At 42.6% G+C, this 27,949-nt stretch overlaps 1 protein-coding gene across 3 annotated transcripts in view; it reads left to right on the top strand.

Moving 5' to 3' along the window:
* The window catches only part of PLXNA2 (plexin A2), a 440,886-nt gene that overhangs the window by 164,635 nt on the left and 248,302 nt on the right, over positions 1-27,949 (top strand). For all 3 annotated transcript variants that reach the window (XM_033152909.1, XM_033152910.1, XM_033152911.1), the window contains exon 4: positions 12,758-12,892. In XM_033152909.1, coding sequence (XP_033008800.1) covers positions 12,758-12,892 — 135 coding nt within the window. The remainder of the gene's footprint in view (positions 1-12,757; positions 12,893-27,949) is intronic.

The following is a 27,949-nucleotide window of genomic DNA, read 5'->3' as shown; positions in this document are numbered from 1 at the left end:
CACAGAAAATGCAACTGACATTTGTTCTGATTCAGAAACAAAGAGCGGGTTTCCCCAGAGGAAAGCAACGGGACAAGCAGAAGTGTAGGGAAGCCCTTGACCACACACAGGTGTGTCTTCAAGCACCAGTGGAATGCCAGTAACAATGGGACCTCACCTGTTTCAGCAGGGAGAGCATTCCGCAGCACTGGTGCCACCAGTGAAAAACCCAGCTCTGTGATACCACAAACTGGCAATCATTAGGCACATTAGTATTTTTGTTTTTTGAAGAGAGCCTTTTTTAATTATGAAAGGACACTATCTGGGATGCAGAGGTTGGTAGGAACAAGCATTCTGTTTTGCTTGTCTCTTTGAGTCTCTTTAGACAGCACTTTTGTACAAGGTACACTGATGCGTATCTGATCCCTCACACAGCTGTGGCTACATTCCATACTGGTGTTCTGTGTGCTGCAATCACAGGGCGGTTTACAATATAAAAACACAAAAATACATCTCATAGTAACAAACAAACAAACAAAATAGTTTCAAAGGTCATAGACTGTTTAATCCACCACTTTTCAGCTAGGATACTTTCAAAGGGATTCACAATAAAAAGTCTATGTAAGACACACACAAAAGACCATAAAAGGCTATTTTAAAAGTGCCAACTTTGTTTTGTTCCTATACTTGTGGGTTATTTCACTGAGATGCCAAATTAAGAATATTGGAAGTTGTCCCACTGTGTTGGATATGTATTCATCTCATTTTGTAACTAGATTATTCACTCTGAAAAATTGCCAGCAATCTCAGCATCTTTACAGTAAGGAGAGAGAGAAGGGGGGGGGCTAATCTAAAACCTCCTTACTCACTGAGGAGTCTAGAGCTAGTGATCAGTGGACCCTATGGTAATCCACTTGCATATGCAATTCTGTTGATTTTGCAGCAGTCCTGGATTAAGAAATCTGCCCACTGAGCTTCAGCAATTCATACGCAGCTCCACCACAGCAAACATGCAAACCTCATCCCTTTGGGGCAGCAAGCTGTTTGTTATGCAAAGTATTGTGTGCCCTGACAATTTCCTGTAACAAACGGTACATAATAATTTTCTCTAATGAACCGCAGAGTAACAACCTAGCAGCATATGAAGCAAAATGTACACTTGTGTGTACAGGCACTTGCATGCATGTGTTTATTGGGTGGAATGAAAAGACATTTTTTGGACTGACTCAGTTTACTCAGTTTCCAGCTTCTGTTTAATGAAAATGTTTTCATACCCAAAGTAAGGAGCACTGCATATGCTGGGTATGTCTCCAAGTTTTAGTCCCTTCCCAGAGTTGCAACTGTTCAGGCTCTCTGGTGCCAAAAGGGAACCATGGGCTCTTGCTAGAATAAAAGCTGTATGTGGCATCTGCCTGTCTGTGTGCCCATGTCTGGACTCAGGAGGGGTCACTTTGTCTCAATCTTTGCCCACACCAAAGTGCCCTTAAAGGGATTTGGCCAGAGCAATGGGAAGAGGCTTAAAACAATCCATGCCCTTTCAGTTTTTATGGAACACGGTGCGCTGATCTATTTTCCTAAGACAAAACAAAAGGAATGTTGTGTCCCTGCTTTACAAAAGGAGAGAAACGGGAGAATTATTGGACTGCCACATGTAAATATACAAATTCTCAGCACACAAAGATTGGGATACTTAGAATTTCAGGTATTCAGTCATTGTGTTTCTCTCTCTCTCTCTCTCTCTCTGCCAGCAGGTTTCTTGTGTCTGAAAATGCACACATGTAGCCTAATCATGGTTCTGCCAGTAACATATATGTTTCCACAACCTGGTTCCCTCCATATGTTTGAACTACAATTTTCATTTGCCCCAGTGAAAATGGCCAATAGTCAAGGATGGCGGGATTTATAGTCCCAAATACCCACAATACTTTTTAAAAGAACATTCCAAAATCACAAAGGTATTATTAGGAAGACTCCTAAAGGTATAGTTTTACCAGCCCTATTTAGGATTTTTCTAACAGTCCAACATCTCTGCCAGCGCTTTTTATCTACAGTGGTACCACGCGTTGCAGACACAATCCGTTCCGGGGTGCCATTTGCACCCTGAAAAGTCCACAACCTGAGCGGTGTTATCGCGCATGTGCGGAAGTGCGATATCGTCCTTCTGCACTGCACGGATTGCAGTGTTCGTAACGCCCAAAAAACACAACCTGCGGCTATCGTAACCCAAGGTATGACTGTAGTTAGAAGCAAATCGGTTATGTCGGATTTCGTATACCATGCCGATACTCTGAAATCTCAAGGAGACTGACCTATAGTACAGGCAACGATGAAATCCAGATTATCACTTTATTTTGTAATTTGCCAAACAGAACTCACACTAATTTCACCAGCATTTGTATGGGAAGTAAGAACATCACGCAGTAAATTGAACCTCAGAGCCAATTTAAATTTCACACATTCACAGCCTCTGTGCAGAGACTGTTCTATCCCCCAGTATAAATATTATTATTTATACAGGTTCCTGTCCTAAGGGATTTGCAATCTAAAATCCGATACAGGACCTCAGTACATGGGTTTGCAGCCACTGTACCAAGAATGTCTGCAGTGCTCTGAATGTCTCTGGAGGAGGCAACATGGAGGTGTGTGTGTTTATTTATTTAAATATGTATCAGCAGATAAGACTCAAAGTAACATGAAAAAACCTACACCTCATGCAAATTCACAAAGCGCCAATAAAACGAACATACACATACACAGAGTAGCAATCACTGTAGGAAGCCATTACAGCTCTAGCATGGAGCATTACATATAGTCACAGTTTAGCCCAGATTACACTAGGCTCATGTATTCTCACCATGTCACTTTTGTCTTGCAAATTGGTCCTGGTTTACCTACTCTTCTAACGAAGCATGCCTATGTTCGAGAAAAGAGCTGAGTCAAGATTTGCTCAGGACAAGACAGCAAATGATCATCATAATACTTTATTTAAAAGTGTGTGTTTGTGTGTGCACTGTTTTTTTTTTTTTCTGGCAGAACACTCCAGAATAGGGCAGTGACAACTTTGTTCAGGATGCCACTGCTGCCTACTAGCCAGAGGTGGGTACCTATTTTGCCCAGTGCTAGGGCTTACTAGATAGATAGATAGATAGATAGGCCGTCAGTGGTGGGTGACGTCTTCATCTCATGCTGGGACTAGATGGAGGGTGGGAACAGTGGGCAGGAGGGGTGGCAGGGTTATCCCCACATGCTCAGGCTGGTGGGTGCCTCCTTTGCCCTATGATCAGGCTTCTGTGTGTGTGTAATTGAGAGAGCTGTGCTTTGTGTGAGAGCAAGAGATATATTTGTGGGGTGTGTGTGTGTGATGGAAGTGGGGAGAGAGCTCTAGATATTGTCTATGTGCATGTAAGAGAACAAGAGGCATGTATATGAGGTCTGTGGTGGGGAGGTGAACTTGGACAGAGAAGGAGATATCTGTGTGCAATGTGGGGGGAGTTGCATGTGCATCTGTAGTCTATGTGTACGATGAGTACATGTATGCACTGTGTGTGTGTGTGTGAGAGAGAGAGAGAGAGAGAGAGAGAGAGAGAGAGAGAGAGAGAGGCTAGCCAACTTGTATATTTACCCTGGCACTGGGAAATACTCCCTGTTATTAGACAGCAACAGCATCCTTGTATGTGCAGAGCAAATCAGTATTGTGTGATTACCACAACCAGGAGCAGCAGCATACAACAGTGACTTCCTATGGTAGCCTACACATGGGAGATGAGGCAGGGGCAAACATCAATGACTCTACTCTTTCTGATTTTGTGCAATGCCACACATCCCATAGTAGCCATTTTGTGACTGGTGTCCTTGGCTTCAATCTTAATTTTTAGTTCTTGATAAATCAAACTAGTAAAATCTATTAAAAGTAAAACATTTGGCTTTGTGCACGTTTTATTTTTACCGTATTATCAACTCTTAAAAACTCACCACGAGTTCAATAGAAAAGTGGGGAGGGACGCGGGAAGAGGGGAGAGGCATTTTACAGTTTATCAAGATATAAATACTAGCACCTCGTTTATTTATTTTTAACAATAGCAACAAGCACTGTACATACAGCATAAGAAAGCTGTCCCCACCATTTCCAGTACAGCATTAGCAGGCAAGGCAGCCTCATGGAGAGATAGTTTAAAGTTTTCTGCCCTCCCTTACAATTATCTTGGCATTTAGGGTCAGACTATGAGCCTTCCTCTAGGGAGCTTCAGGCTGCTGAGTTGAGACTTTGAACATTTAGTTAACATTTCCATCAATAGGGCTTGGGAAGCCTGGGTGTGAGTGCGTGTGTGCCAGAGAGAGAGAAAGAAATACACAGCCAAACATTTTGACACGAGTGTTGAACTTACAAAAGACTTGAATCTATAAATAATTTGGGTCATAAAGCCTTATGAAAATAAACCCTGTGGCTCTTTTTCTTTTTCTTCTCAGCATTGAATGTGGTGCTGCACTCCCAATTCTGCCTCATTAGTTCACTCTTCAGCTTCTCAGATCTAAGTCCCAGCTCTCCTCCTTTCACATTCTCTATGGCTTGAAGCTCCTCTAGTGATTCAAAGAACATGCATGTGTTTTTTTCACACAGACATGAACACAGGAGCCATCTCTTCGCCCCTCCAATAAAATATTTGAGTGGGACAGGCCCACCAAAGTTGATGGGCATTGCCATTCAAATGGTGTGCATGCACCATGTCATGTGATCAGTAATGCAGGGCGGGGCTTACCTGCCCTCCCCCACGGGGAGGGTGGTCAGATGATGAAGCTAAAGCAGTAGCATCAGTGTAAGATGGGCAGCAGAAGCAGCAGAGCAGGACAGTTGCTGGGGGCCCACCTTGGCCTCTCCCGGCTGTTCCTCTGCGACTTGCCTGGTCCACCTGCCACCACACTGCTTTGCCATTCACTTGCCTTCCTGGGACACCTATGTGCTGCTTTGTCATCATATTGCAGGAGGCATGGCTGTCTGTTGGCAGCTGTGCAAACTGCAGTTTGATGATCATTATAGACTATACTATAGTATGGTATAGACTATATACTATACTAAAAGAGTTAAGGCAAGCTTCCTCACTTTGTAGGCCAGAGCCTGCCAAGACATTTTGGCACCTGACATGAACCACAGCATGGTGGCGGTGTTCCCCCCACCCACACCCACACCCGCCAAGGAGGAAGGGTGAGTGAAGATCTACATCTGGAACAAAGAGGGTAGGAGACCAGGAGCAACTTCTATTCACCAAAAGGTTGCTGTAGAGGAGACAGAAGGAGGACTGCTAATCCACCCTCCAAGGAGTGTGCCACAGCTGTTACTGCCACCATGGCCACTGCCATAGCAATGGGGGGATGCATTCCTTGGAGGCTGGATCTGCTGCCCCTGTGCATCCTGCCGCCTGAGGCAGTTGCATCACCTTGCCTCATGGGTGGGCCAGCCTTGTTGTAGACCCAGGACAAGATGAACAGAGTAACACTGACAACTACATAGGAAAATGAAAATGAAACGAAAGTGACAAGAACAAGTTAAAGGGGTGGCGGCTTAGCCCCAACAGAGGCAATATTTAACTCTATAATTACCACTTACTACAGCTGGGAAGGGAGGGGTGGAATCATTAGATATGTATATTTGCAAGGAGCATGTGCCTTAAACAATAAACAGGAAAAGATTGGAGTAAGAAGGAAGGCATATGTCAAATAATGGTTAGGCCTGAAAATCAAAGCAGACAGGCTTGCCTGGCCTCATGCTGTCTTGCTGCTTTGTTTATCTTATGCCTAGGAGTGTGAGAAAAAGCCTGGGATGTCAAGCTGGATTTGCAGTCCCAGCTCAATTGTCTGTTCTTAGTTGCAGCCCCAAATCACATGTTAATGTTCATGATTGTTGTGGCTTCAAAAAGCTATTGCAGCGCTAGGGTCACCACACCAGTGCCTTATATTGTATATATGGAAGTCTGCCAGGTTTCATACATCTGTTTGTTTCTCGTCTTCTGCTAATATTACAACCGCATCTGCTTGTGTTTTAATAAAACAAAGCTTTTGCAGCTCAAAACATTATATTTCCCACCAGTTAGGTGAAGCTTAATTCAGCTTAATTCTAAAACAGGAAGGAGAAGCAGGACAACTGCATGCCCTGACTTGGAAACAATTTCCCAAGGCTAGGTTTATGGTGCAGTTACTTGGTAGTAAATGGAAGGCACTCTGAGTATGAATAGGGGCTTGCTTTTTCGCAGCTCCTAGATGAGAGGGAGTTGGCACTGGAAACTGGGTCTGGTGAAGTGAGTCAAGGTGCCTCCCAAATTGTGTTCTTATGGAAGACATTAGCAGGTGGGAGGGAAAGGGTGAGATGGGGGTGTAAGGATGGCAGTTGCATTTCCTTTGGAACCTGAGAACCTCCAAATATTATTTGACTTCAACTAACATCAGGCTCTGCTAGGGTGCCCAGTGGTCGAGGATGATAGAAGCTGTTAGTCCAGCAACATCTTAAGGCCTACAGGCTAGTCATTGTGAAGCCTTTTATTGTACCGAGTACAGCTGCCAGTATGTCTCTTCACACACACACACACACACACAGCAGGGCTCTTGTACCTGCAATACATGTGTCGTAGAAATCCAGCAAGTGAAGCTTTGTTGCATCCACATGGTAGGAAATGTTTTGCCATCAACTAAGCTTCTTAGCTTTCACTGCCCATTTGCAGTCTAAAATGGATGATGGTGTTTATTAGTTTATTACTACCATGTCTACATAGCAGCCCATCACAATTTAGTTTATACAAGCCTTTATTATGAGGCTGGTTTATTTTCTATCCCATTTGGAACACTGGGAAAGAGGTAACCTGACTAGTGTTTAATTTCTAATGAGGTGAAATGGCTTCTTGGCTTTGTGTTTATGGGTTTCCTTTTGCTTTGGAAGGAGCTGTGCCTCGTGTCATGCTCTCTCACGTACAGCAGATTCTCACAGAGCCTTTAGAAAATGAACCCATTTACTGATGCCCTCACAACAACAAATGGAGATGATGTCTACTGCGAATTACTTTATTCCACAATAATTTAGGGCTAAATAGAGGAAGTGTGACAGAGATGCTGAGATGAGGGGGCCTGCAGGTAACACGGTTAATTGGATACGCTGATTTGAATTGAATATGCGTGTAAAGAGTCATCATTAATTTTCTCATGGACATATCTATGATTTAAGGGGAAGATTTTTTAATAGGATTAGTATTTCACTTTAATTTCAAAGGGGAAGCTTCCCACCCAGAAGACAGGGCACTAAATCACACCAGTATTGCTCCTTAGGTATCAGAACACAGGATGAGGTGTGGAAGCTGAACAGCAGCCTTTTGAGAGGCTGGGTGTTTCTGCTGTATTTTGTGATAGTAAAGCTATTTATATAGAAGCCTTAGCAGATGCCAAAGTTAGTAACAAAGAGAAATGTTAAATTAAGTGACTGCCACCATGTAGATGCTGAAGAGCCCAGGATCCAGCGATCCTTGCAGCTTCACAATAGTGGAGTAAATTTATGAAATATGCCTTGTGACTCTCTTTTCTCATTTTGTTATCATGGCATTCTGTAGTCATGAGGTTTTTCTCTTCCCCCCCCCCCACCTTGGTTATGGGATCTAGGGATCCCTTCACTTCCTTCAGCTATATCAGAAATCATTACAGCTAAAAATCATAACATTTCTGGGGGCATGTACCCAAAGGATCTGACTAATGAGGTTGGGGATTTTATTGTACAGTATTTTGTACTGGACTGCAACTTCTGGAAGAGGGTCATCTACACACTGATGCCTGAATTGTGCAGCCTGCAAAGAACTCTGGTTTGGGTGAGGCAGGAGATGAGATGACACCCTTGAAAAGGTCTGAATTAAGTAGGGGTGTCACCTGCCCAGATAAACAACAGCTTGACAGAAGCAGCTTGCTAGGTAGGACAGAGCTGCTAAGGAAGGAAGAGGTGGCTTAAGAATCCTGGCATATTAGGCAGCAACAAGCCATGATCCCAGGTTCAAATTTCATGAAAAGCCAAACTGAACTGCAAATTCCTGCTTGATTTCTCCTGCTTACACCAAAGAAGCAGCAAAGTTAGAGCAATGGGGTCATGTCCACGAGCATGTTGCTGGTGCACAATAAACCATGATAAGCCAGCAACGTAGGGCCAGGGTGGAACCAATGTTGCTGGCCTTTCAGCCCTTGCTCATTTTATAATATAGCCCCCGTTTTTCATGATCAGTTTTCAGGCCTACCCTTCTGCTTGGGCTAAGACAGTTGGTGGGGCAGGGGTCTCCTGGAGTGAGGGACACAGAAGGTACTGGATGCAGTTCCTCAAAATGCCAGATAGAACACTAATTTTGTAGGCCATCTTCCCTTTCTGTATGTCTGAAGACATGGGAAATGTAGCCATGGTTCTCTGAGAATTAAGAGGAATAAACCTTGCTGCTTTCATGATTTGAAGTTTGGTGTGCAGGCACTTATACACCTAACAGTTTGTCATGAAATTCTGTCTCTCTGAAGAATTCATAATGAAAAAAGACAGGTAATTTAATCATGGAAAGTTCCCACAAAGAGTTTTTAACGCCCTTTAATGAGAGCCTGCGGAGAGGAACTGGAAGGAGATGCCGACCCATCATAGCTTAGTTACAATGACAGTTGTGATGGTGAGTAAAATACTGAGAAGAATCAGTACAGTAGGCGAGTGGGGGCCTCTGTGTTGTGTCAGAGACTTGAATGGATCAGACACTATCACCAGGGGTGCTATGCTGCAACATATACATGGCACAATATGGTATTTTACTAATCTCTTAAGATAATGCAGAGCTTATGCCTGCAGTCTACATTGTAGGAGCATTAGCGAGACAAATCTCCACCTTGCCTTTAAAGAACTGAAATTTCCAAATTGGAATGCATTCTGCTTGGTCACATGCAAATGTTTTGCTGGCCTTGAATGCTCTGAGCTGGTGCTAATATTTGGATTTACAGATTATGCTGTTAGGCTCCTTTCAACCAGTATTTGCAAACACACATCAGCATTGATTGAGAAAACAAGCTTCTTCCATCCCAGGAGACTCTTCAGCATCACAGCTGAGTCTTAGTGTAGGCTTCTCCATCCTCTGTTTCATGAACTGTTCTGTGAGTTTCTACCTGCAGATATGCCTTTTTCAATGGAATTTCTGAGATTCAACTGGTCACTTATTAATTAGCTCTAGCTCTTTCACAATCCACATGGCCCCAATAAATGATTAATGGAGACCTTTGGGGAAAAGGTTTTAAAACTGTATTGCTATGAAAGTGGGTTAATGTAAACAAAAAGAGAAGGTACCTGCGTCAAGATGCCACTATGCAGCAGTTGTCCATCTGAAGCAGAAGTCACACTGTGGCCCTCCAGATGTTTTTGGACTCCATGTCATCAGTCCCTGAAAGAATGTCTACTGGGCAGGGTTGATCGGAGTTGGAGTCCAGCAACATCTAATGCATCTAAGGCCTCCTTCAAAATGTAAGAATGGCTTATGGCTCTAGAAACCCTAAATAATGCTTAGCTTCCACACTGGCATTTGAAAAACTGCACATTCTAGTTTGGACCAACGGAAACCATGTAAATGCTTGCAATTGTTTTAGGGAGCATGCTTTGTTAACAAACATGTGAGGGGGACAGCAGGAATGAGCATGCTGGTTCTGCCACTTCTGTTACTGTTACAAGGTGTCACTCTGAAGCCATGGATGGTAACCGCTACATTTTAGAACGTTAATAATGCAGGGTTCTAAATTGCACGGGGAGCCTTCATAACTCTTTTCAGATTGTCACCTTCTGTGAGTTAGATGGTGACCAATACAATGACCAAGGAGGGTGAAACTAGCACGTTAATCCTCTTTCTCTTCCTCATGTGTAACACCTAAGTTTTTTTCTTTGATAGTCATAAGAAAATGCACAGGAATGTGCTTACTTTTTCATCTTCCATTTATTAATGCACCTAGCGTTAAAGATGAGTGCCTGAATCCAACAGCAAGACTAGCTGACACAGCCAGAATCGTACAGAGAATTTGTGGCATAGGAGGGCATTGAACTGCCTCCCTAGCACCATAGTCCACTCAGGGCATTTCTTCTGACCTGAATATCCCGTTTTATGAAGGATTTGTTGATTATCTGCTCATGGAAAGGAAAAGACAATGTGTCCTTGCCAGAAACTCCAAGTCAGTCATGTCTCAGTGATCAAGAAATGCCACCACGCCAGGCCTAGAAACACATTGCCTGCTGGCCTGCGAGGATTAATTAAATTACAATCAGACGTTTTAATGGAAGGACTTTGGAGGCTGTTGTCTTGGCAACTGTTTTAAACAGCTGGTTTAATGATGGGTGGAGAAGGAGGTTGCTGGGAGAGCTGGGCTTGGGGATGGAGCAGCAATCTGCTTTCTTAGAAGTGGCAGAGATGTTGAGCAGAGATGGGGCTTTCGGAATTAGTTTTGTCTTGTTTTACCCATCATGCAACACGGCACACTTAGTTTCCTTTTGGAGCTAAACCAACATTATGAATTATTATAATTGTCATTTTGGGGGGAAAGGAAAGTGTTCTGTAAATGTTTGGATTCTCTCCTCTGCCCTTCTCGACTTCTCTCCTACCTTTCCCAGAAGCTCAGCCATCACTAACATTTTCTTTTCATGCTTCAGCCTTAGCTTGACAATTAGAAATTGAGTCACTGAACAGCAAGATGGGACAATGAGCGACAGCCAGGCAGGAGGCTGCAGCAGATGGCTCCTTTGTGACAAGCTCTCCCCCCTCGCAACAGCTCAGTCTCTGTCCCCATCCTCCTAGCATGGAATCTCATGCAAGTGCTTTGATGCGCCCCTTCGCACACAGCGGTTTTCTGGCCAGCAAGTAACAGAATCTCTGTCAGTGAGTGCCACTGGCCCATCAGGCGGCTTCATGGAGCCCTTGGTTCACATGGCTGGTCTAATCTCCCAGCCTGATGGTTGCCAATGTTTGCAGCTTGGTGTTATGTAGACACCATGTTGTAATCAAATGGCTACTCAAATATGCAAATCCTGGTAGGGGAAAGACAATGTAATTTGTTTGTTTATCCCTCCCCCCTCTCTCCCCAAAGGCCATAAATGATTAACATTGGGAAAGAGACCAGGGTGTACTCAAAACAGTTCTGTTCCTGCTGTGTGCATAGGGGTCTGTTATAATCCAAGCAGAGTTTTCTTGCAGCAGGAGGGATTTGTATAATGAAGCCTAAAATATCACCCACACCAACAGGCCAGGAGGCCTGCCTTCGTACAGAACAAGCCAAATACCCTTCTGCTTCATTTGTTTATCAGCCAGTGACTATATTTTCATTTATTGGAGTCAGCAAACTTCAGGAGGAGACCCGTATTGGATAAAAGTTTCAAACTTGTTTTTAGGTATTTCATTCTAGTGCCCAAGGTAGACAAATCCAAATGGCACTCCTCACAAAAAAGAGGGAATAAAATACAAATAAAGTACTGATGGTAACAGTTACCATTCTCTCTCACACAAAGTTGTATAATACAAACATTCTGGCATTGTTAAGCCAATTAACACACATAGCGTGATAAAATTAAATTTTGCTGATTCAGTCCACAAGTGAGAACCTCTTGATGAATTGTAATTCAGCAGTTTCACATTGTAGTTTTGCTTTGAAATTCCTTTGTTCCAGTGTGGAACTATTTGTTCCAGAGCGTTCTGAAAGGTTGAAATGTTCTCCCACTGTTTTTCTTAATATTGCTATTGCTGATGTTACATTTGTTTCCATTTATTATTTAGTGTAGCAACTGGACTATTTGTCCTATGTTGAATACAGGAGGGCATTGTTGACAGGTATATAGAGTTATATAGAGATATAGATATACATATTTCACATTGGAAGATGAGCTGATGTTGTGTATGACATTATTCAGACCTATAATAGTGTTGTCAGTGTAGACAAGGGGACAGCATTGGCATCTGGGTATGCTGCAGGGTCTGGTTCCTGTATTCATACCTCTGTTATGTGGCCTGTTGCTCACAAATTAAGTGAAGAACTGTGTTTGAATGTCTATATTCTGTTTCAAAGGAATGCATGATCAAACAATGCATTCAGGTCAAGCCTGTGTTCTGCTGACATTTAGAAGTGTCACACTTGCTTTTTCACTTGGTGAAATTGTATGAAGAATCAACACATAGTGGGGTGGGAAGGAGCAAAATCATTCAGCTTCCATATATTCATTGATTATGTCCACATAAAGCTGGGACGGGAAATCTGTGGCCCTCCAGATGCTGCTAAACTACAGCTCCCATCATCCCTGACCATTGGCCATGCTGGCTGGGACTAGCTGAAGTCCAATATCTGCAGAGCCAAAGGTTTCCCATCCCTGACAAAGGGCTTGCATGCATTCAAGTTGTATATGCATAGACACAACTGGACCCTGAATAGTGAGGGCCTCAGTCATGAAGAAAGCCTATAAGCATCCAAGTATTCATTTATGCTCTGTGCACACAAAGTCAATGGACTTGTAGAGATAGGAGCAGGGACTCTCCTCTGTTTTCCTTTCCATTCTGTGTGCAATTCAACCACTGAATACCTAAAATGCATTCCAAAACTCATTTGTGAATTCTTCACAGCACTCTTATAATATGATTCCATTTGGATGTGCTGGGTATCAAACTAGCAGTGTATTTACTTTCCATCATATAGCCACTTGGTTAGGATCTGCCTGTATTTCTCCCTCACATTTAATGACAGTGATTTAACCTGCAGTATGTCTTTATTCCAGATCCGAGCAGATGGGCCTCCTCATGGTGGCATTCAGTATGAAATGGTGCCAGTTTTCAAGGACGGGAGTCATATCCTTCGTGACATGGCCTTCTCCACAGATCATAATTACCTCTATGTCATGTCAGAAAGACAGGTAAGCCTTGCTCTTTAAAACCACAGTAGGCTTTAAGCTTAGCCCCTCTGCAATGGGAAAGCCTTGCATATTCCAAAGGGCTCTTAACATTTGCTTCAGGTATGGATAGTGCCAAAGGTAGCTTTATTTTTATCTGAGTCTGGCCAGAGACAACTGTCAGTGCACCAGGGGAGGAGGAGTTTTCCTTCTCATCAGCACACTATTGTCTAAGAAATGGAAATTGGACAGTGCCACTATGAATGAAATATGGTTCGGGGATTTGGACTTCATTCTGCTATCAAATCCCATCCCTAGCAGAAGCCACTTCCATTCATTCCTCTCCTTGTGTTTGGCAGTAGGCTACGTTTACATAGAGCTGCCTTTTGTTGTTTTATTCTTCTAGATTTCAAGGTTGTGTTTGTGTGTGCAAGAGGCTATGAAATCACAATAATGTGATTGGAGATAAAATGCGTGGCAGGTGGATAGTGTTCAAGTATGTGCAGGATAGGCAACGCAGGTGGCGCTGTGGGTTAAACCACAGAGCCTAGGGCTTGCTGATCAGAAGGTTGGCAGTTTGATTCACCCGTGATGGGGTGAGCTCCCGTTGCTTGGTCCTAGCTCCTGCCAACCTAGCAGTTCGAAAGCACGTCAAAGTGCAAGTAGATAAATAGGTACTGCTCCAGCAGGAAGGTAAACAGCATTTCCGTGCGCTGCTCTGGTTCGCCACATGACCCGGAAGCTGTATGCCGGCTCCCTCGGCCAGTAACGCAAGATGAGCACCGCAACCCCAGAGTCGGACACGACTTGACCTAATGGTCAGGATTCCCTTTACCTTTACTTATGTGCAGGATACAGTTTTGTTACATGTGTCTTTTGTCCAGCCATATCCTGACCTTCCCTTCTTTAGTGTTAGAAAATATAGCAGTGGCAAGGATTCTGGATGGCGCTTCTGAATGTTGTTAGTGTAACATACAAATCATGTTTAGATTGAAAGTATTTTGAGACTTTGGTGCTTTTTATTTAGAAATATAGGAAATTCAAATACAGTCCCATGACCAAATGATCAGCTTTACAATCAGTTTGAATGATTCTGTGAGCCACCTCTAAACCTTTAAGAACTCATTGGTCTTGGCCTTTAAAATGTCTAGATATAATCAATACACTCAATATTTTGCTTTAAATTTCACCCACACAATGCAGTTATACACCTGGTTTTAAAGGGACACGGGTGGTACTGTGGTCTAACCCACTGAGCCTCTTGGGCTTGCTGATCATAAGGTTTGGCAGTTCAAAACCGAACGACAGGGTGAGCTCCCGTTGCTTTGTCCCAGCTCCTGCCAACCTAGCAGCTCGAAAGCATGTTTCTGTGTGCTTTGGCATTTGTCAAGGTGTTCTGTGCACCAGAAGCAGATTATTCATGCTGGCCACATGACCCAGAAAAAGCTGTCTGCAGACAAATACCGGCTCCCTTGGCCTGAAAGCGGAGATGAGCACTGCACCCCATAGTCGAATTTGACTGGACTTAACCATCCAAGAGTCCTTTACCTTTACATAACCTATACCTGGTTTTAGAGCAATCCATACCCAAATTCCACACTGATGTTGCTTTGTGGGGCTGTGGGGCCACCACTGCATCCAACAGTGATCCAGCCAATGTGCCTTCCACCCAGCAGCACAGTAGGCAGGTAGATGGGGGAGGTTGGCACAAGGAGAGCTGGGTGGAATGACACCTCTGCTTGTTCCAAACCCACCTTCAGCCCAATGTAAGGAGGGTTTGGATTGCTCATTTAGTGCTACATCTGTGCTATCTTGAGATGGGCTGATGAGGGAGAGAAATTGTCTCCGAGTAGTTGCAAACAGGTTCTGTGATAGGGCTCAGATCTTATCCATTCACTACTTACTAGGTTGTTCAATAATTTTTCAATTCAGTCTGATAGGTTCAGTCTAAGACTTTAGCCAAACTGGAAATAGTCACCATTTGATTGAAGACCTTGGCAACATGTGCATCAGTTCTACTGGAACTGTTGTTGTTGTTCAGTCGTTCAGTCGTGTCCGACTCTTCGTGACCCCATGGACCAGAGCACGCCAGGCACGCCTATCCTTCACTGCCTCTCGCAGTTTGGCCAAACTCATGTTAGTCGCTTCGAGAACACTGTCCAACCATCTCATCCTCTGTCGTCCCCTTCTCCTTGTGCCCTCCATCTTTCCCAACATCAGGGTCTTTTCCAGGGAGTCTTCTCTTCCCATGAGGTGGCCAAAGTACTGGAGCCTCAACTTCAGGATCTGTCCTTCTAGTGAGCACTCAGGGCTGATTTCTTTGAGAATGGATAGGTTTGATCTTCTTGCAGTCCATGGGACTCTCAAGAGTCTCCTCCAGCACCATAATTCAAAAGCATCAATTCTTCGGCGATCAGCCTTCTTGATGGTCCAGCTCTCACTTCCGTACATTACTACTGGGAAAACCATAGCTTTAACTATACGGACCTTTGTTGGCAAGGTGATGTCTTTGCTTTTTAAGATGCTGTCTAGGTTTGTCATTGCTTTCCTCCCAAGAAGCAGGCGTCTTCTAATTTCGTGACTGCTGTCACCATCTGCAGTGATCATGGAACCCAAGAAAGTGAAATCTCTCACTGCCTCCATTTCTTCCCCTTCTATTTGCCAGGAGGTGATGGGACCAGTGGCCATGATCTTAGTTTTTTTGATGTTGAGCTTCAGACCATATTTTGCGCTTTCCTCTTTCACCCTCATTAAAAGGTTCTTCAATTCCTCCTCACTTTCTGCCATCAAGGTTGTATCATCAGCATATCTGAGGTTGTTGATATTTTTTCCGGCAATCTTAATTCCGGTTTGGGATTCATCCAGCCCAGCCTTTCGCATGATGAATTCTGCATATAAGTTAAATAAGCAGGGAGACAATATACAGCCTTGTCGTACTCCTTTCCCAATTTTGAACCAATCAGTTATTCCATATCCAGTTCTAACTGTAGCTTCTTGTCCCACATACAGTTTTCTCAGGAGACAGATGAGGTGATCAGGCACTCCCATTTCTTTAAGAACTTTCCATAGTTTGCTGTGGTCGACACAGTCAAATGCTTTTGCGTAGTCAATGAAGCAGAAGTAGATGTTTTTCTGGAACTCTCTAGCTTTCTCCATAATCCAGCGCATGTTTGCAATTTGGTCTCTGGTTCCTCTGCCCCTTCGAAATCCAGCTTGCACTTCTGGGAGTTCTCGGTCCACGTACTGCTTAAGCCTGCCTTGTAGAATTTTAAGCATAACCTTGCTAGCGTGTGTGAAATGAGTGCAATTGTGCGGTAGTTAGAGCATTCTTTGGCACTGCCCTTCTTTGGGATTGGGATGTAAACTGATCTTCTCCAATCCTCTGGCCACTGCTGAGTTTTCCAAACTTGTTGGCATATTGAGTGTAGCACCTTAACAGCATCATCTTTTAGGATTTTAAATAGTTCAGCTGGAATATCATCACTTCCACTGGCCTTGTTGTTAGCAAGGCTTTCTAAGGCCCATTTGACTTCACTCTCCAGGATGTCTGGCTCAAGGTCAGCAACCACACTACCTGGGGTGTATGAGACCTCTATATCTTTCTGGTATAGTTCCTCTGTGTATTCTTGCCACCTCTTCTTGATGTCTTCTGCTTCTGTTAGGTCCTTTCCACTTTTGTCCTTAATTGTGGTAATCTTTGTACGAAATGGAACTAGACTGTATCAATAGATGCAATCTAGATAGGAGGTTTCTTTTTAGTGTGGTACCACTGTTGTCTTCATGGGTTTTTCTCTTTCTTATGATCAGGCACAATTTATCTGTGTTGTCCTCCATGAAGTGTCACTTATAATTTTCTCTACTTCATAGTGATCCCTCTGCAGTGAATTCACAATGTACATATCTCAGTTGCCCCAGGCTGTTTTGTCAGTACTTCTCATTTATCACATTTACCCTACAGCCATTGGGAATAGATGTGGATGGTGATCCACACAACACTTCAGCTGGTGAGCATGCACTTAAGCCAGCACAATTCCATTTGGATGGTATTTAATGTGGGCATGCAGTTGTATGAAATTGATGGTTTGCACTGAACTTTCTTGATGTTCAAAACTCATTTCACTTGAGAAGGAAGAGAGTGACAAAATCCCTCTAAACCAAATTTCAAACAGTGAGCTGGTAGCTGAGTCACTGCTTCCCAGGCTGTGTCAACTGTTCGATTCCCTGATATTTACTGTCTTCATGGTCCTTGCTCTGAACCTGTTTATGAGTGTGATAAACTGTGCTTCTGAAAAAAGGAACCAGATTGTACCCGGCAACACCAAAATGATTATGATGGAAATTTATTGCCTTTGCAGTCCACTAGAGTCTGTTGCTTAAGGGAGCCAACACCATGTAAATAATCCAGAACCTCGCCTGTAACAGATCAACTGCATTCCACTCCTGTCGGGGATGAGAAAGTGCAAGAGGTCCCAACCATGAAGCCCTGCTCTTGGGTTCACTGATTCAGTTAAGCATTTTAGTGGCTATCATTCATGGCTCTGCAATGGTGAATAATTTGTCTAGTGCTGTGGGTATGGCAGAAGATGAGGGTATCTTCTCAAGGAGTCTGGCTTGTACTACATTTTTATTTGTAGAATTTAACTCTTTGGAAATGGATTTTCAGAAGGCAGTAGAAGGGACTTGATTTTCCAATTTCTGAATTTTCTACATTGGCGCATATTGAACAAAAAAAGACTCATAGGGTTGTATTCAATGTAGTTCTACTCAAAATAGACCCCTTGGACCATATTCAAATAACCGATAGTCCATAGCTAGCAGTAGGTTGGCATTTATGCATCATCAAAAGACAGGGAAGAACAGGCATGGACTGGCAGGGCTCCAAAAAGTGTGGGGTGGAGTGTGACCCAGGAGAGGGAGCTAATGATTTATTGGGCTCGGTGCTGCCTGCATGGCAGGAGCCAAGTCAGGGAGAGGAGGAAGAGTCAGGGCAGTTTGAGACAGAAGAAGGTGTGCAGGATGTCATGGAGGAAGAAGAAACTATTCAGACAAGGGAAGGGCCAGTCAACTCTTTACTTTCTCCCACCCCACTGTCTCCTAGGACCAGGAGGGGCTTGAAAAGGGAAGAGCCACAACAACTTCTATGCAGGAGAAGTCTCAGGTTGCAGTCATGCATTCCTCAGAAGAGGGTATATAAGCTGGAGGAGGGGAGGGGCCCCACTGTTGCCGCAACCTGTGGACAGCTGCCTAGAGGTTAGAAAAGTGTGTGTGTGTGTGTGTTTATCCAGAGCACCATGGGAGCTGCTTCTCTTGTCAATAAAGAGTTAACTATAAACTTCTTTAGCAGGGGCAGGGGTCTGTGACAGGAACGCAGAACTGCATTAGATTTGCATGGGTTAATGTGTACAGATGCAAATTTGGAAATTATTATAATTTAAATAGAAACATGTTGCATCTCCGCATTGTGGGGAAGACTGTGGCCAGGTGATCTGCACTTCCCAGGTGCTGACTCTTGATGTGCAACCTGCCCTCTCACCTTATGGTTCTTTATCTGTAAACAAGACATTGACTGAACAACCCTTCAAATGAGACGACTGTCCTCTGACAGGCCTGCAAACAGAAGACTGTCCTCTGAAAAGTAGGGCACGTGGCCATCAGAGATGATAATCCTGCTGTTTGATTATTAAGTGAAAAGAGTTAGCCACCCCTGCCTTGGAGCTATAAACACAGAGTACAGTTTACCCCAGACAGCTTCGTGAATCATCATCTTCTTACAACTCATATTACAGATGGTTGTGCTCTAAGCCCTTTACCAACATCTTTTTTGCTCCCCCCCCCTTTTTGTTTGTTTAACATCCCGCTGTAGGAAGAGTTCAATGAATCACAAAAGCTAGCTCAGCACTTCATGACCTTCGGTTGCTCCTAATAAATGCATTATGATATTGCATCTTAGAATTTTTTTCCTCTTTCTTCTAATGGATCAACACGACTTCTTCTATTCTATTTTTTGTCAAAGCAGCAAATGGAGGTAGACCCAGCTATGAGATGCAGGAGTCGTGCTTCCTCAACCATAATGTCCCATTGTAAATTTAAACTGGCTAATCATTTTTGCAAGGGTGCTTTATCTCTAGCTTAGCAGGAAGAATTCAAAGAAACTGAACCGCACACAAAGTTTCCCAATAGAGATGGAGCAGGGATGTCTTCAACTCATCTGTTATGGGGTGAGAGGGCCTAAATATTCATCAGAGCTGCTAATTCTCTTAATTGTGAATTGGGGGGAATTACTAAATAATGAAACATACCTAAAGTGCAATTCCATTAAGAACTGTGTTTTTTACTCAATGGTGAAGTGTTTTACATGTCTCCTTTGTTGTTAACCTGTTCGTGATTGTTTCTGTACCACTGTTCCCAGTTAAGAGAGAGACTCTTCTCACAGAGACCTTAAAGGAAGTGAAACATTTTTTGGTGCAGAGTGATTTTTCATGACTAGCAGGAAAAAAGCATGGGTTATTTCATTGGGGACAAAAATAGAGGAAAGTAAAAAATAAAATAAAAAGGACCACCAAATTCAATCTGCAAAAGCAGCTGGAATCAAATATGAAATTTTGAAGAGACTTTGAAACTTCACTTGAGTCTGCAAAAAGAGAGGCAAAGAAAGCTGAATAAAGTTCTTCTGCCTTCACAAGTTTAGATATCCTGGTACTTCACTGGCTTTGAAGTTCTATCCATGCAGTGATGTAAGGGAGAAAAGTGTGGTCCATGTCTTTCTTTCCTATGATTTCTATTCTGCCATTTGCAATCCAAGACCCTCCCACTGTTTTTGGCCTCTTCGCCATATTAAGTTATTTATTAGCAGATTACATTCCTTGATTTTCTTTGGTGGTATGCGTGTGTGTATCCGCAAAACTAGTAGAGCAGACTAGGTATGAGTTATTTTCTTAGGAGTAACTTTTCCTAAGAAACCAGAAGCTTTTCTCTTGGGTATTAAAGGTCCAGAGATGCTGAAGGACCAGATTAAACTATTTATGTATGCGACCACGGCTGCACAGATTCTGTTAGCCCAGAAATGGAAAGATGCTACAACTCTGACCAAGGAAGAGTGGCAGATGAAACTGATGAACCATGCTGAGATGGCAAAACTTACAAGAAGAGTTAGAAACCAGGAAGAGGTGGACTTTAATAACGAATGGGGAGAGTTTACAATCTATTTGAAAAACTATTTTAAACAATTGTATACATTGGTAGGATTGACAGAAAACTTGTAGCAAAAAAAAATGAACTATGGAATGATAAAGGATTTATAAGAATAGAGTTATGAAAGAGATGCAGAGGGGGGAAATCATTATTTTAAGATCCACAATGGGGGGGAGGAGTGAAGTCAAAGAGGATTTTATGTTTGTTTTCATTTCGCTTGTATATGTAAAATAGAAAATGCAAAAAGGGGGGGGGGAATCAGCTGGTGAAATTGATGATTTCACCTTCATTCTCTGGGAAACTGCCCTTAAGCAGTTATCATAGGTTGCCGATGTCACCATATATATATTTTATCTCTTTTATTTTCCTTTTGTACAGCATTTGAAACTGAATCTGTAATGTTTTCAGCTTTGGTCTATTGAACGTAATATTTGTCTGTCAGTAATTTGTCACATCTGTTTAACAAATATCCTATTTCTAAGCTAATTGTCCTGAATAAGAGAAATTGCTCTTGTTGCTTTTAACGCACAAGCTTAACACAACTGCTCCGTACTCTTGTGATCTGATCTTATGGGCCACTTTGCATGCCACGAGGCAGAAAGCCACTTTTCCTCATTGAGCATTGCAATATGTGGAGGAGAGAGGAGTGGCTGAAAATACCTGGGAGATACGGTTAGCCCAAGTTCCTGAGCTCTCAGTGTATTTTCAAACAAATGCATCTTTCTTTCCTTGCAGATCTTTCTCACTTGGTGCCATTGTCTTTGCTTGATGTGAGCTGTGAGCAAGCCTCTCCAACTGTTAAGAGATAATACTAAATCAATCATATGAAGAGAAACAATTTTAGCTTGAAATGTGTCAGGATAAGCCATGCGCTCTATCTGTCAACCAAGCACAGTTCCCAAAATTTGGTCAAGTGCTGGAATTACAATGATTGGCGCCTAGGATAAGACAATGTAGTTGCAGCGAGGTGCAGCGAGGCAAATAGGACAGGGTTGATTCTCAGAGGCTGGGGTCACAGGCTAAACTTCCACTGCACCCTTTTATTTTCTCCCACATGAGTGCATCTCATTGCATTCTACAGGGGTAAGGAGTACAGCATGACTCTTGTCACATTATGGTAATTGTGTGAGGGGCAACGCCAGAAGAGGGCTTCGGAACAGTATTTTCTGCACATGTGGTCACTATACATATCCCTAGGAATGCTTCTCAGGTTTGGAAGGCTACATGAAAAAAATGTAGTACCATTTTATGTCTGTGCTATTTTGAAAGTTGTTTCACAGCATCCATACTTAAAATAATGTGCTATAGATTGTCTCTGACAGAGAAGCAGAGCCGTTTGTGCTTCTGCATATGTGGAATAGCAGCAGGTGATTCTGTAACTCAGGATGAAGATCACTGACACAGGGTGATATGCTGTGTCAGTGAAGCTAGAAATTGCAGCGACCATTGCAGGCAAAACTGAGGCCCAAATGCCACATCTGCACTGAGAGAATTTGTGAGGAGCCATTTTTAGCTCGCTTCCCAGCATGAGCTGCCTTGCGTTTCTCAAAAACATCCAAATTCAATTAGCATGTTTTTATGTGTGTGCTTTCTAAAGAAAATACAGCGCTGAATCCTGGGTCCTTGCTGCTATTTCTGCTAGTGATTTATTTTTATTTTTTGCTTGCTTCTGCAGAAATTAATGAGCCATGAGGATACACAATCGGGCATGTTGCACCTGGAGTCGTGCTCAGTGATTGCACAACAGTTTGAGGGGTTAAAGAGAAAACAACAGCAGAACACTTGTAAATGTCCAGGGATTGCCACCAGCCCACATAGTGGAGGCAGATTCATCCTGCTGTGGTCCCCAACCCCCATACTGGGAAGCAAATCCCACTGGTATTAAGTAGACTTCCTTCTGAGTATACTAGTGCTGTACCAAAATCTGTCTCTGCGTGTTTTTTTTGTGTTTTTTGAGGTTTTTGTCCACTGTGAAAGAGGCTTGAACTTTTCTGCCTCATTCTTAGGACACTTGAGGATTTCTCTGGCGACTGCGGGAGACCATGCATTAATGCTAGTTCTGCTGTGGTTTAACGCCGCACCACCACCACGCCATCTTTAGAGTTTTTGTGATGGATCACAGACCTGTAATTTGAACAACAACTTTCTATTCACACAGTCCCTCTTCTGTATACCTTACCCTTAACCCTCCTTTCCACATAAAGCGTCTTTACATCACTTCATCCTTTGGACATGGCTTGTTCACACTGCACGATAGCTCTTTTCCATTGCTCAAGTAGCTCAAAGAGGCTGTGCTGTAAACATGGGGCCTTGCTGTTCCCAAATCCTGCCTAATGCTTTATTTAGGAAACATGGGTTGTTCTCATTCCTTGGCTTCACCTGTGGAAATAATTCTTGAAAGAGAGAGAGAATAAGTGAACAATAGAGCACCTGAAATGATTTCTCATGGCTTATGTGACATTTTTACACTGGTTTGATGTAGTTCAGAGACCCTTATGCAGAATATTATGAACAGAGCTGCACTCACGCCTGTCACTCGGCGGGAGGTGGGAGAAGATTAATGCCATGCCCTAAAGATTCTCCTCACGTTGCAGGGAGAAGGGCAAGACAGTCAAAGCAGAGGGAAGGCTGGGCCCCTGCCTGTATAAATGATAGGCCTTCTTACACCAAGCCTAGGGGAGGCAGGTGAACTCTGTATGGAAGAGGTGGGAACATTGACTCTTGAAGGTTATTTGAATTAAAAGGGTGGAGGGGCGTTCTTCTTTTAACTGCAGCCAGAGAAGAGCCACAGAAAGGTTACATACATAGTTCAGTTCAAGGAAACCTTATTGCCATGAAAAAACTTTACATAAATTGCCAAGGTTTGTGAAAGCGATAGATCCCCTCAGGCCAATCCCAGGAAGTTTTCATTGGACCAGGTAATTAGCATTTGCTATGGGGGAGTCATTCCAAGAAGTTGTGAAAGGGAAGACATGAGGGAATAGATGGGTTTTCTGCTCATTACCCAATACCAAAGTTTGGTGTGCAATTTATTCCAGTACAGCTGGAGGGTATCTCTTTACCCTCCTGAGTGAAGCTAGGCATACTAATCAACATCTACATAGGATTGCCACTTCATCCACGGGGGAGCTGCCTCCTCACCAAGCCTGCTGTTGTGTCTGAATTTGTACGTGTGAATTCATTTAAATTTAGGCAAATTTAAAATTGGTGATTGCCGAACACCGCTGCTCAACTAAGATCACCCAAACACTGCAAGACAGACAAAGCCAAAAATAATGAGGCTATTTTAAGGTTGACCTGATCAGAGTTAAGAAAATGGGGGGGGGGGGACACTCAAGCTAGCATGGAGAAAATATATTGCCCTTGTAATGCATAATAGTACTAAGGAGAATTGTAAGCATTGTATCTGTTTCTATCCTTTTAAAGTTTCATAATTGCAGGCAGTTATGAGATGCGTCATTAATTGTTTTAATTGCTAGAAGGACTGAAGATTAAGAGTGCAAGGTGATATTTCCCACTATTAACAGAGCAGTGCTTTTTCACAAACTTCCATTAATTTCAGTTAGAGATATAAATTTCTGAAAATTTTGAAGCCATTGTGAATTTCCCCCACACCCTTTTTTAAAAGGACATTTTGAGAAAATTTAAATATATGCAGTACATTATTTCTTATTAAACTTGAACTTATTTCACTCCATTTACAACATAAATCGTTTGCAACTTAATAAGAATATGAAATTTTGCTATATGGTTGGAATAGGGAACAGGATAAGGCTGTGGTCAGTTAGAGAAATTGTCTGGAAGTGTGCTTAGAAATAATACCCTCTTTGTGTGGTGGCTCTTACTTCCCAACAAACACAAATACGATTGCAGCCTTGAAAGTATAAATGTTCTTGGCTGCAGTCCTAGTGGCCCTTTTCAGCCTGAGGACCAGAACTCCTTGTGGGCTACACACTGGTGGCAAAAAGTGGGTGAAGTAGTGGATGCAATTCATACCTATGTATAGTGGGCTACATTCCAGTAGTTACATGCATCAGAGTTTTCTACATGCCTACAACCATCTCTCTATCCAGGCAAGCAAGATGCATTATCACAGTGCAAGGAGAAATTCCAGCTGGTTGAGGAGGACATGGAACAGGACCAATAAGGGATTTGGGCTTGGGAAAGACAGAAGAGGCTTAGAGGGCTACATTTGGACCCTAGCCTGAGGTTCCCCATGCCTCTTATATGCACTTACCTGAGGGGCCCATTGAACCCAAAGTAGACATGCATTGGATTGTACAGTTACCTTTGTACCAAGATGCCTGTGTCATAGCCACTGGAAGTGAGAGGTGTGAAGATTAACCCCAAGAGAGCATCCAGGTCAGTAAGACATCAGATTCAGGATACTTGCTTCTAGAATCTCCAAAATCACCAGAAGAGGGCAAGAAGCAATTTACAAAAAAAAAATGAAGGGCCTGTATGTTCATCTCATGAAGATGGCAGCCTCCTGTATCTTGATTCGAGTGTGGCATAAATCTACAGTATAGATAGGAGCTATAATTTTCTGTAGCTTTTTCATTTTGTGTTGGGGCAGAACAAACCTAAGTGGGGCTGAGCGGTTGCAGAACCACTGCTGCATCTCAAGCCTGACTGGCTTACTCCAGGCAGATTGGAAGACAGGGAGGTGATAGTTTTGTATTCAATTTAGATTGGAGGGGTGAGTGGAGGATCAGGGTCCTTGGAGGATTTCTGAGAATTTGGATCTTGTGGATCCAAAACTACTGGCATATTGCCCTGCATCAGCCCTTTCAGAGCTTTCTGCCCACCTGGGCATAGACCATGGCATAGCAGATCACCATCACAAACTCCTCTCTTTCTGTAAAGGCTAATGGAGAGGTACCTACAGACCATGCATAACTAAATATATTGCTGGCCCAGTTAGCTTTTAGTGCTGGGATACTTGTAGAAATAAATTTGTATTTTTATTTTGTATTACTGTTGTACCGTGGATGTTTTTCATCATTAAAGCTGTGTTGTAGGTACTTTGCTCAGGAAGTCAGCCAATAAATATTTTGAATAATAAAAGCATGTGACGTACGACTGTATTATAAAACCTTGTATTAAAACAGATTCCAGTGAGTCCTCTCACCATGTCCCCCCCAATTCCAATATTTTTCATCAGAAAAGAAGGAATCAAGAAACACTTGTGTGTGTGATAAAGATGGTAAATGGGTTTTAAAAGCAATCCAAATCCCCAGAAATCCTCCAAAAACAATCTAAACTTTTCTTGCTAGTTTTTTCTATTTTGGGAACGCTTGTGAATATGTTTGTGTAGCATTCATCATTTTGTCTATCAGTAAATTTCAATTGTTATCAAGGGATCTGTTTCAGTGATGTGTGCAGGAATGTGGGAATTGACATTTACTAATAAAAATAAAATCCTGCCAACTCTAGACAGAAAAGCTCCATAGGAATGTGAGTTCCAAGAGCCTGTAATTAGAACTTGCACCTGGTGCCCTGTCACAAGTCTCACAGCAACTTACATTGATGTTGACTTCATAGTCTTGTTGCTGTTTTGAAAAGTAAGAAAGAAAAGTTCTGGGAAAGACAAAGGAGTTTTTGGACTCTTGCATTAATGCTGGGAGGGCCGGTTTCTTCTTGAATGATGCGAACACCTACAATTCTGGCTATGTTTGTCAGCAATACCATTCCAATAATTGGCAGGGCTGCAAAGAGATTTAAAGTGTGTTCCCAGAATTTGGAAATATTTAAAGATACAGGGGAAACACTATACATTTGCATAGGAGTGCTTCAGTCTCAATCTGAAAATATAGCAAATAAATAAATATTTTCTTTACTAGGGCTGTCACTCTTCAATAAATCTTGGTTCATTTCAAATGAGATTTAGTCAGTTACCGGTAACTGGTGGATTATTTGATTGAATACGTTTATGAATAAAAATAATGATAAAGTAAAGATAAATTAAAAGTGTGATAAAATAACCTTTCCGGCTCACTATATAATCTGCAGAGTCCAAGATATTCTTTTACCCTTACATTGTTTTGCAGTCTTGCTGCTAATATTCAGAGATACACTCCCTTGGCTTATGGAAGTTCCATTTAGCTGTTGTTGCTATTAGCCTGTTTAATCCAGCAGATCCAAGCAGGCTGCACTATTGTCAAGAAGGTGGCGCGGTGGCTCTGTCCCATCAGACTTGCCACTACTGTAAATGTTTGGTTATTGTATCTTATTTACTGCATGGTCCAAAATCATCTTGATACTAAACTGCAAACCAACAACTGAATTTCAGTGCCTCTCTGGGCCCAGATTTTCTCCCACAACACGCACACAATCCTTTTTCTTTTCCTTCGAGGCAAATAATGCTGTTCATTGGAGCTTATTTCTTGCAACACTTTTATTAAACACAACACAAAATGCTTAATCAATTAATCGGTTCAGTTAATTGACTAATGTTGCAGCTCCACTCTTCAGAGATTTCTGAAAATACAGTTTGTGTTATGCATTTTCAAGATTTAGTGCTAGTCTGAGGGTGAATGTACAGTACTCAGGGCAAGTTGTAGTCAGTATTTCCCAGAACACTAGTTGTTAAATTTTATTTTCTTGAGCACTACTGCTCCAGTTTGCTTATTCTTGGCAGACCACATCATTTTCTTCCTTTATGGCCTCCATGTGAGAAGCCACTTGAAAGACCTGAATTAAAATCCAACTTCCCCTGCTCTCCAGTGGAAGTCTGCTGGACACTTGGGCTAAAGGAAGTCTGCTGGACACTTGCTATCTTGCAAGAGGATGCTATTAGATTTGTGCAAAACCCATTGAGCTGCAATTGCCTTGTGTGTGCATGTTGTAGATATGCCCATGAGTGCTCATGGGACCAGAGGTGGAGCCTATTGCTTTCTGCTTTCTGTGTGGAGGTAGAGCCCTACTGTGTGACTTATACCATACCACCTGCCTCCAATTTCTAAACTGCTGTAACTCAACGTTTTCTGAAATTTGGACAGCTTGTACCTCTTACCTAGGAAATGTTCCAGACCATATTTCCCAGGACAAATGTTCTTAATTTTATTATTGGCACACTGCTATGCTACTGTTCCACATCACACTATCAGAATTTCTTGTAAAGAAAGCTGTTGTCATATGTGTATCTCTCTATTGTCACCTCTCAAAGCACCCTTTGCTGGTTGTGAAGTAATTGCCTAGCAAATGTTTTAGTATCGGGAGCCACAGAGGCACAGGAGCCTCTGGAAGTAAATTGTAATGAAACTCTGTGCCCTATAACCCTAAAATGTGTAAATCCCATGAAAACAGCTTTGTGTTTGAGCTGGATTTTCTGGCTGGTGAGTCTGGCATGGGGGCGGGGGGGATTGGACAAGGAGTAAATGCTAGATGCCCAGATGATTTACAAGCATTTAGGATTGGGTTGAGGGCTAAGAAAAGTAAAGAAGGGCCATCAATTGATCAGGAAGGCCATAAATGTTCCTGGTGTCCTGAAAAGAAGTGAGACGAACCAGCAGAAATGCATAAGGATGGAAAGGGCTGGGAAATAAAATGAGGAGGGTAAAACGCAAACCATTTTAAATTTGAAGTTAAACTGCTTTTCCAGATGGTTTGCTATACATGATCCTGAATATAGTTGCTGCACTGAAACCAGGGAGCTCTGTTGTTGTTAAGTTAATCAAATATATTTTGCTCAATGTTTACGCCCATTCCGGTGAGATATCTCTTCTGATAATGATTATGCTGGATGGGTGGAATACATAAGGTTGAGATTGATTGCAGTTGGAACAGGCTTTTAAAAAGTAACGGTTTGGCTTATGTATTGAGAGCTGAAGCTATAGGTTCTCTCATCTTAATGGAATTCAAGGCATACTTTAAAAAAATGAAATACCT

The sequence above is a fragment of the Lacerta agilis genome, chromosome 6 (genome assembly GCF_009819535.1).
Source record: "Lacerta agilis isolate rLacAgi1 chromosome 6, rLacAgi1.pri, whole genome shotgun sequence".
NCBI classification, from domain to species: domain Eukaryota; kingdom Metazoa; phylum Chordata; class Lepidosauria; order Squamata; family Lacertidae; genus Lacerta; species Lacerta agilis.
This window is presented reverse-complemented; position numbering and strand designations above follow the sequence as displayed.